The sequence below is a fragment of the Prosopis cineraria genome, unplaced genomic scaffold (genome assembly GCF_029017545.1).
Source record: "Prosopis cineraria cultivar Desert tree isolate PC_DT_omini unplaced genomic scaffold, ASM2901754v1 PC5, whole genome shotgun sequence".
NCBI lineage: Eukaryota > Viridiplantae > Streptophyta > Magnoliopsida > Fabales > Fabaceae > Prosopis > Prosopis cineraria.
The window spans coordinates 29,110,122-29,120,798 of NW_026555336.1; the positions used below are offsets into that span (position 1 = coordinate 29,110,122).

Sequence of the window (10,677 nt, forward strand, 5' to 3'; positions counted from 1 at the left end):
AAAATTACTTCAGGTGAAGGTGAGTTTGAGAGCGATCAATAAGGATGGAAGTGAAATGGCAAAACAAGGAAGACAATGACTTGGAGAAGTAGGGTCGTCGGAAATCATCTTCGATTTACTAAAACATTTTCTCCCATAACAAAGGGCGTTTTGATCCATTCCCCTCATCCTTTTCTAAATAAAAAATTAATTTTGATCCTTTAACAGAATTCAGTCCTTGGGACCAATTTTACTTCTAACTTGATCCTTTTTACTAATTTTCTCAACTTTTATTATTTCTTGTAGTTAATTAAGTTTTTATCTAATAGATGAGACGAGTTGTTGGTTGGCAGTTTACTACTTTTTGTGGTCAAGCAAGCTGGATCGTGGAGCGAACTTCATCAAGGAATTTGATCATCTTTTCATGGAGATTAATAATTATGAAAACTAGCTTGCATTAGAATAACTTGAATATTAGAATTTTTAATCACCTAGCTATAGAATCTAGAGGTTTTTTGTTCATGAATCTGATTTAGTCTTGTTTTTATTGCATGAATTTGTCCTTAATTTCATATTTTAAAAAAATCAAGAATCAAATCCTGAATTTAAATATTAAAATTAAAATACTCGACGGGTTTTTCATTAATTTTTTTCTCACCCACATGCACGCTCATATTTTTTAGAAAAATATACTAAAAGTATTGTTTTTATCAAATCAAAATTGGTGTATTCTTTATTTCTGTAAATAAATCTTATTATTCATATATAGTTATTCTAATTTGATTTAAAAATACATTGAATATATTAAATAGAATGCGCAAATTACAATTTTTCAAACTTTAATTTAATTAATTAATTATATATATTTGATAACATATATAAACTTTTTTAACAACCACGCAACTTATATATAGGAACAAGGCGGTTCGGGTTCACGACGAAGCTCCGACACATGGTCTCGGGTTGAGAGTTGAGAACTACTGATTCATGATTCTGATACCTTCTCAAGCCGCCTCACCCCCTGAAGAACCGTTCTGGCGGCGGATTTCGATCCCACTGGAACCTTCGCCGACGGTGGCAGGTCATGGCGTTGCCTTCGAAGGCAACATCTTCTTCCATTTACATTGATGTTCGCAGTCTTCTTTGAGATCATTCAGCCGCCAGTTGTCCAATCTAAAAGCCCGAATGTGTGGTTTACTCAATGTCCCTCTGTTTCAGAGCTTCAAAGGCTTTTACTGCAACTGCTGCACCCATCACAGCTCTCAAAGTACGTCTTCTTTTTCCTTTCTGCTCCACTTTCTACAACTCTAGCTCCTCCAGTGTAGCTTCGATTCCTGAGGTCCAATACAGAGAACTTATCTTCGACATCGTTGAAGAGAAGCCTGGAGCTTTTTGTAACTGTAATTGGGTATCTGATCAGTTTCGAGCTGTGGTGGCTGAACCCGAGTTGTTCGTTCGGGTCCTTAACTCTATTCGAGATAGACCCAAAATCGCTTTACGCTTCTTTAGATGGGTGGAGAGCCAACCCGAGTATAAGGGATCTGCATTCGCACTTGTCGTTATTCTTGACATTCTTGCGCAGAATAATCAGATGCGATCGGCGTATCGGGTTATGGAAAGGGTGATTAGCGGGAATATGCACGGAATCTTGGACGTTTTGATTAACGGGTGTGTGCCTTCGGAGGTATCTGTCAAGCTTCTTGATCTGTTGCTGTGGATATATACAAAAAAGTCAATGTTCGAGAAGTGCCTATGTGTGTTTCATGAAATGATTCATAATAAGCTGTTGCCAGATGTGAAGAACTGTAATAGGATTCTCAGGACACTTAGAAATAAAAGTCTGGTCAATAAAGCAAGAGAAGTTTATAATTTAATGACTGAATCTGGTATTAAGCCAACAACTGTCACGTATAATACCATGCTGAGTTCATTTTGCAAGGAAGGGGAAGTCCAGCAAGCTTTGGACCTTTTATTAGAGATGCAAGAAAGAGGGTGTCTTCCCAATGATGTTACTTATAATATTTTGATTAATGGTTTGTCTAGCAAAGGGGAACTAGATCAAGCTAAGGAATTGATTGAGGAGATGCTGAAATCTGGACTTGAAGTTTCAGCTTATACGTATAACCCTTTGATCAGTGGGTACTGCAAGAAGGGACTGCTTAAACAAGCATCTATTGTTGGTGAGGAGATGTTAAGCAGAGGAGTTTCACCTACTGTAGTGACTTACAATACGTTCATGTATGGGTTTTGCAAGTGGGGAAGAATGATTGACGCAAGGCAGTATTTTTCTGTTATGCTGAATAAGAATCTGCTGCCGGATTTAGTTTCATACAACATTCTAATTTATGGTTACTGTAGGTTGGGGAACTTAAAAGAAGCTTTTGTCTTATTTGATGAGCTACGATGTAGGAATTTTGTACCCTCTGTTATCACTTATAATACCCTGATAGATGGTCTTTGCAGATTGGGGAACTTGGAGGTGGCCCAAAAGCTTAAAGAAGAAATGATCATTCAGGGGCCTAGTCCTGATGTTTATACATTCACAATTCTTGTAAGGGGATCATGCATGATAGGTGACTTGCAGATGGCTAAGAAACTTTTTGATGAGATGCTTCATAGAGGATTGCTGCCAGATTGCTTTGCCTACACGACTCGTATAGTAGGTGAACTGAAACTTGGTGATTTATCCAAGGCTTTTGGTATGCAAGAAGAAATGCTAGCTAAAGGTTTTCCTCCTGATTTGATCACGTATAATGTCCTCATAGATGGGCTCTGCAAATTGGGCAATTTGAAAGAAGCAAATAAACTTGTGAAGAAAATGGTCCATGATGGACTTGTTCCAGATCATGTAACATATACTAGCATCATCCATATCCACCTGGCTGTTGGCCATCTTAGGAGAGCTAGATTGTTGTTTTATGACATGTTGAGCAGAGGAATATTACCTTCAGTAGTTACTTACACAGTTTTGATTCATTCACATGCAATTAGGGGAAGGCTTGAGCTTGCTATTATGTACTTTATGGAAATGCAGGAGAATGGTGTTTATCCAAATGTGATCACTTACAATGCGTTGATAAACGGTCTTTGCAAAGTGAGAAGGATGGATCAAGCGTACAAGTTTTTCACAGAGATGCAAGTAAACGGTCTTTCTGCAAACAAGTATACCTACACTATTTTAATCAATGAGAACTGCAAGATGGGTTATTGGAAGGAGGCCTTAAGGTTGTATAAGGAAATGCTAGATAAGGAAATAGAGCCTGATTCTTGTACACACAGTGCACTTCTGAAATATCTAAACAAAGACTATAAATTTCATGCAATTCAATATCTTGAGAATTTGATTGGAGGTGGCAAATAAACTCTTGATGTGAAGATTTAATGGATCTGTATGGGATTCTTTCATGGCTTAGAGTGAAAGGCATGCCAGAATATGGACAGATTTTGCCTCATTAAGGTGTAAATTGCTGCAGACATAGAAATGTAAAATTTTCTGCTCATCCTGCCAAGTAAGAATTTCCTTATTTTCTTTCCTTTGACATAAGATATTTATATTGAAATCCATAATCCTGTGGCCTTGACACATTGGATAATTTGTTACAGGATGAAGCTGCTGATGGGTTTATTTATCAGTTAGAAGCGCTGACATCAACAATTTACAATTCAACCAGGTAACATTTGAGAAAGCATGTGGATTCAATCAGTTAAAACAGTTATATCAGAGTTAAGTTATGCAGCAAAAGCAAGAAGAGACTTATAGAAAGGCCATTTCCTTTGTCAATATATTTCAAATAAATTTTTGACACAATCATACGGTATTTTTTCATTCTTTTTGTGTAGTCTTTGTAGAGGGGAAGGGAAGTAGATGGGATGGCGTTCATTCAATGCATGACTTTGATGGTGATTACTTTTTTTATTCAAGTGGTATATATATTGTTTTCTAGAGTTACAACTTGTATGAAGGATGAACAATGTTATATAAAGAAAAAGATTAGACAATAAATATTTTAACACTTCTATTCTAGTTATTCAGCGAACGCCTCAACCTCTCTGGGGATTTAATAACCTCACCATACAGTTACTTTTCCGACTTTACTTTTACAGACATTGGGCTAAAGCTGGGGAATCCTAGTGTAATTATAAAGCACGGTTGACTATAATCTTCTGTCTGTGGTCTGCAGTTTACACTTCTCTTTCAACATACTTCAGTTCAATATGGATATTGAGTTAGGAAAATAATAGGTAATTAAACTGGAGGGCGTTGATCAGAGTATGAACAGGTAATCAAACATGACAAGTACAAAAATATTCTCCTCTATACATCCAGAGTTTCCATCATTACAATTACCATTGTGTTTGTGCACACATCAGATGAACTCTCTATTCTTCATCAACCCATTGCCAATTGGTTAAGACACAGATGTTGCAATTGTTATGATTTCATTTGAAAGAAAAAGAAATGAATGAGTGGAGTTTGCTCATTAGAGCACTCGATATTTTGCTATACTCCCTCTGGTTCAATTTGTAAGACTAGGAAACCTTTTAAAAGTAATTTTTGATCTAAAATGTAAGACACCTTGTAATAATTAAACAAATTTTTCTAATTTTACCTTTTTTTGATTAGCGTCAAGGTATTTAATATAGTTATATTATTATTTAAAGTCAAGGGTAAAAATAAAAGTACATATTATTTTTTTAAGTTATCAAGAAAAAAATTAACTTTTCTTAAAATGCGTGAGACGGTTAAAAATGTCTTACAATAAAGACCGGAGGGAGTAACTATCTAAGATCTGATGCTACCAAGTTATATTCAAACATTGTTGGGGCCAATTTGGGTAACTCTCCCAATGTGGATGTTTTCCATCTACAAGGTTCAAACCTTCAACTTCAAACTCTGGGTAATTTAATGATAAAAATCATAATTGTTTGGCTTCCTCTTCATTTTATGTTTAAGTGTGTGAGAGAGGGAAAACACTGGCATTGCACAAACTTTCCAGTGATTGGGAATATTCGCTGTATCAGAATGTTTTTATTTCAAGGATGTCCGTCTTTAGATGCTATATGGGACATAACTTTTGCAGCCTCTCTTTGGTGTTTGCTTCACATCATTTTCAAATTTCAAGGCAGTCACTTTATTAGATATACAAAGGATTGGGCAGCTTTGTTGCTGTTTTCCTTTTTATTGTAATTATAATGTCTTGTTTTGATTGTAGTAGTTTTTTTTAGGTATACATTTCAACTTCCTCTCATGTATTTTTCTTGCTTCTTATTATAACGTTTCTCATTTATCCAAAATAAAATGAAAAGACAAGATTCTTTAGCAACTACTTGGATTGAATAATTCTTTCTGTTATCTGTAATGTCTTTGCTCATTGTAGCATGTATTTTCACGAGCTGTTATGGCATGACATATGCTGCCCATATATTCTGTAGTTTACATATATATTGAATGCCTTTGATGAAGAAAAACTTTTTAAAGTTGCATAGCTGGCATACATGTAATGTCAGCTAATGGCATCATTATCTTTGGCTTATCTTCACATTGATATTGCTTGATTTTCTGTTTATCCTGGAGTTAGATTTATACTGTGGATAATCTGCTGCCTGATGAAGCCATGTATCGTTGGTGGATTTTTTTGGGTTATTTCAATCAGTAAGAAACGTCTGAGTGTATTGACTGTTGATATTAGATTTTACAGGCATTATCAATAAGGCTGAGCGGCAGCTACTATGAAGTGTACATTTTTGGTATTTTTATAATCCAACCTAACTGGACTTGTATTTTGTCATTCTGTTTGTGTTAAAATACCTTTTTTATTTAATGTCTGTGATTCTAGGGAGTAGGGACAAAGTTACCAAATAAAATAAGAATGATCCTGGTTATATCTCATGTATTTGGATATATAACTTGATTGTTTTTCTGTTGTCATATTATAAATTTGAATTAGTTTTTGGCCCCGTGCGATGCATGGGATAATTATTGATGTGGATTTAACATGGATAATTCACGTCATCTTTTGTGGGTATAATAACCGTATAGATTATTCGTGTTTCACTGTGTTTAAATGCATTTAGTTGCTCTTAATGTGTGTGTGTAAAAAGGGAAATAAAAAACTCTGAGTGGCTTCGGTTCTTTAATGTTTGTATTAAAGGTGAATAGCATAAGATAGGATGTGAGGTTTGTAAATAAAGTCCAATAACTAGAGTCCAGGCTCTTTTAAGTCTAACACATGTAGGATGCATGGGTTGAATTCTTTTTAAAATTGAATGTTGAATATAATGAATTATTTCTGGTACAATGCAAGGGATGTTGTTATAATGAAAGAAAATTTAATCTTTCCAAATTTCTGTGCAAAATTTCTCATAATGGAAAAAAGGAGATGAGTGAACTCAATTTTAGAAACGAAACAGTAATGTTTTAAAAGAGTATTACTAGAAATCACTCATGAAGAACAAATAAGAATAAAGAGAAATGAAATGCTAAAATAGTTTTTGGTTATGAAAGAATTTCGTTGGCAACAAAAAAAATAATAATAATTTCACCATTAACAATTCCAACTTAAAACCAATGTTGTGCATGTGCATGTGAATGTGTGTTTACCAAAATTAATTAATTAATTATATATAAGGCAGGCCCAACTAATTTGACATGTTCCAATAAAACGTTACCATACACTAAGCCCACTCTACTAAACTCACATTTCACATTGAGCCTATTCCATTTAAGATAAGGCTTGGAAAAACTACAAAATTTCAGGACAACCAAGTGTGACCCGCAGGTTAAATAATAAAATAAATAATAATAAAGTGGTGATGATATGTGGCTTCAGATAATCTTTCCATGTATTTTAGTCCTATCTATCTTGTAATGTACTTCAAATGCCAAAGGTGCATGTGATTGGCTGTTCTTATGCTTCTTTCTCTTTTCTATTTGCAGCTGAAACACTTTCCTTGGATCATATATTTGTGACACAAATTTGCTTGAAGTCAGTAAGTCCCTTTGGATTGCTCATTAATAGAGCCAAAAGTCTTTATGGAGAATTGTATATAAGTATTAGATGAGAAAATTAATTATTTACAAGTCTCGTTTACTTGTAAATACTAAAAGTTTAATATGTAGATATAGAAGTTTGACTTGCAAACGAATTGAGGAAATAATTAATTAATTACTTACAAGTCTCATTTAATTATCAATACTGAAATTTAACAAAATGCGTGCGCAGATAAAGCAGGCTAATCTCCAAGTTAAGTGGGCCTTCTTCCCTCCCCCCCCCCCCAAAAAAAAAAATTCTATCTCCACCTGTTCACCTTTTAGGCTTCAGTGACCCAAGTTCATGTTGTTTTTTTCGGATAAGGACTATTCCAAAAATATCTGAAAGAAAAGAAACTGAAATAAAATAAAGCAGCCAATGCCTTCTGGGCTAGACCGCCAGCCCGTACATGTACAAGCTGGGCTGGGTAAAGTCCACACTTTTTGGGCAGGCTAGCTCACCTAACCCACCACAATGGAAGCCCATTTGGAGCTGGCCCACAAAAGCCGAGCTCACTGGCTCATATTTTTAGCTCTAGCTATAAGAAGGTAGATATTTGTCACGTCGCTTTTGCGAGACTCCCTCTCAACCCAAAGAGGATTTTGCTGCAGCTAATAATTTATCAGTCGCAACCAAAGATGCTGCAGAACAGAACCTACAGATTTGACAATTTTTCCAACTTTAGAGTCCCATTTTTTAGGTGACGAATCTCTAATTTGCTTGCTTCTGAAACTTGGATTTTTGAGATCATAAGCGATTTCAGAGTCCACAACCAAGACCAAAAGTTCGTGATCCAAAAACCGTACTAATCACGTCACAATAACTCGATGGGACAAAGGCAAGTCTTCTCGTTCACACACACAAATCTACTCCCTCCAACGTTTGACCTGCCAAGCTTCACGGGCATAAAATGTACTTTTACATACAAAATAAATTGTAAGCAACTAACACCACCAAGCTACAATTAATGAGGTTGGATTTAGCCACAAAAAAAGGAAAAAGAAGTTAATCCCTCAAGATGCAATGAATCATGATTCGAATTTTTAATAAAAAAAAGTGTTCAATTCATATTTTAAATAAAATTGTCTTTTATAAAAAAAATACATGTGGGTAATTTAAAAAAAAAAAAAAAACACCAACAGCCCATTAGGCCATTAGCACCCATACAAGAAAATGTACATGCCTAATTAATATAATATAAAGTAAGTTCTCCAAATCTTTAAATGATATTTTTATATAATGTATTTTGTTCTCAGTTTTATTCATGAACACATAATCTTAGTTTTAATAGAGAATGAAAGTTGTAAATTCATAAAAAGTGCTCAAATAATGACATGTTACCTTTCAAATTTAATCATTAAAATTTATGTTCCCTACTAAAATTGGGAAAAGAAAATTGCAAATTTAAGATGATAAGATTATAAATTTAGGAGACAAAGTTGCAAATTCTTGAAAGTTTTCAAATAATGATGTGATTCTTTTTCAAATTTAATCATTAATATTTATATTTTCTGTATTAAAATTGAAAAAATGAGTTATAAATTTTGGATATAAAGTGGTAAAATCTCAAAATAATGACATATTACTCAAGGATCGAGAGACTTACTTTAACATTGAGGAATTAGCTAGGACTTAAGTTGAATAAAATAATTCCCTTATGACTTAGTTCTCATTCTCACAAAATTAATGCTTTAGACAAAACATATTGTTTTAAGAAATGTATTAGAGTTTCTTATAAATAGATACGGATGTAATATACCTTTAAACTTTGTACTTTTTTGTACACTAGCAAAAGGGAAAGAAAACTCCTAGTTATGGTATCTCAGAATCCAACACCTACACAAACCGTAGCATAAGTTCAATATAGAATCGTGAACTACTATGCTTCCGTTCAAATACTTGTTTCCTTGGTCATACCAAGCTAAACTTTGTCATAATATTACTATGTTTTTAATTTGAGGTGATCCAAAATTATATTTTAATGTATATGTATTTATAAACTTTTGCATGAGCAGTTGGATTCAGTCTAGTAAAAAGAGGTTAGTTCCTCTATGAACCAAGATTCTGATTTTCGTCGAAAGATGTGTTAACATTTAATATCTAACCTTATCTAAAACAAAATTATCTTTAATAAAAGAATGTCTATAAGTAATAAAAAAAACTTTTGAATGCTCTCCATTATTGTACGGAATAGATTATGAGATAGAAAGACAAGACAAAATATATTGTGTATGAAATTCACATCTCATAGCCAGTTACATGGTATTGGGCGTATTATTTTACTTCTTTCTTTATTTACATTTTCTCCATTTATTTTAGGGTTATTGAGCAATTTTATCTTTAAATTATACATTCAAAAATATTTAGGATCTTAAACTCATTTTTGATATAATATTTGCCTTCATCATTTAAAAATGATGCAATGCCCGCCCTACTATTAACAAAAATTAACTTTAACTGTTGGTTGATTAAAAAGTTATATTATATAAAAAGACTCAAAAATTACAAATAAGTATTATATAAGAAAATTTATAATTTTTTGTCCTATCAATTATAAGTATTATGCAAGACCCACAGTTGTACAATTAAACATGTATTATTAATCATAGTCACTTGTTAATTCTAAATACATTATTATTAATTATGTATTGTAATTTGTCAAAACACAAACGAATACTTGTTTATACAAAATCAGCACATATCTAATTACTTGTCAGAACACAAACATGTGTTTGTTCATGTATTCATAAAATTTTAGGGATAATTAAGTTTTTTCTCATAAAATCTTGTTTTGTTATAGTTACCTTGAGGTTCAATGAAATTTCATATTTTTAAGGTCCTTCTTTGATATAAAAATTTTCAAGGATCCTTAGATGATATTTTTTTGGAATAAATTTACCATTTCTTAAATTTACTATTTTAAGGACAAGCACATAACTTGTATCCTTTGAAAATTCTAATAAGGGGGAACCGTATTATCTAAGGTATTTTTATTTTACTTATACAATTTTGTAATATAATGGGCAAATTTAAGTGACGGTAGGTAAGTTGTTATACAGTATACCTATTATAACCCACTTTATAAAAAGATTTGTTGGTTCTTAATATAAGACACATCATGAGATATTAATTATATTTTTTTAATATTATCCTATTTAAATTTATTAACCATGAGAGGGAATATAATATAAATTTAAAAAATTTATTTAAATATGGGTAAAATTAAAAATTTATTCTATTTTTAGATAAAATCAATAATTTAACAATCTCTTCTTGGTTCTAATATTCACTACTATTTATACTTCTTAATTAGTATTCCTTTCATCCTAAATTATAAGATACTTTTAGACAAAATCTCACATATCAACAAATTTCATAAACCACACTTAACAACTCTATTTTTTTTTTTGAAACAAAAAGATAAACTTTCAAAAATTTCATTCATTTCATATATTAAAAAGAGAGAGAGAGATGTGAAAATTAAATAGGAAGAGAAAGCATAATATTAAAATAAGTATATTTAATGAAACATTGATCTTTTCAAAATATCTTATATTTTAAAATATTAAATTTCTTTTAAAAGCATATTATAATTTACAATGGAGAGAATAGCAGTGAATAACAATAAGTATAGGCATTAAAATATTCTTAAACAGGTGAATTCAAT

At 32.4% G+C, this 10,677-nt stretch overlaps 1 protein-coding gene across 5 annotated transcripts; it reads left to right on the top strand.

Annotated features, from left to right (window-relative positions):
- The first annotated feature begins 928 nt into the window (after positions 1-928).
- Positions 929-7,068, top strand: LOC129311625 (pentatricopeptide repeat-containing protein At1g22960, mitochondrial). Of its 5 annotated transcripts, none has more exons than XM_054954003.1 (3): positions 929-3,488; positions 3,583-3,650; positions 6,917-7,068. In XM_054954003.1, exon 1 carries the CDS (start codon positions 1,181-1,183, stop codon positions 3,338-3,340), a length of 2,160 nt encoding a protein of 719 aa, XP_054809978.1. In that variant the 5' UTR covers positions 929-1,180; the 3' UTR covers positions 3,341-3,488; positions 3,583-3,650; positions 6,917-7,068. The 5 variants fall into 5 exon arrangements, with proteins under 5 accessions (XP_054809978.1, XP_054809977.1, XP_054809979.1 ...); XM_054954002.1 differs by lacking the exon at positions 6,917-7,068 and adding an exon at positions 5,670-6,862; XM_054954004.1 differs by lacking the exon at positions 6,917-7,068 and adding an exon at positions 5,679-6,862.
- The last annotated feature ends 3,609 nt before the right edge of the window (positions 7,069-10,677 follow it).

What these genes read in the sequence shown, in the direction of transcription:
- LOC129311625 (XM_054954003.1), top strand. Translation starts at nt 1,181, where the DNA reads ATGTCCCTCTGTTTCAGAGCTTCAAAGGCTTTTACTGCAACTGCTGCA.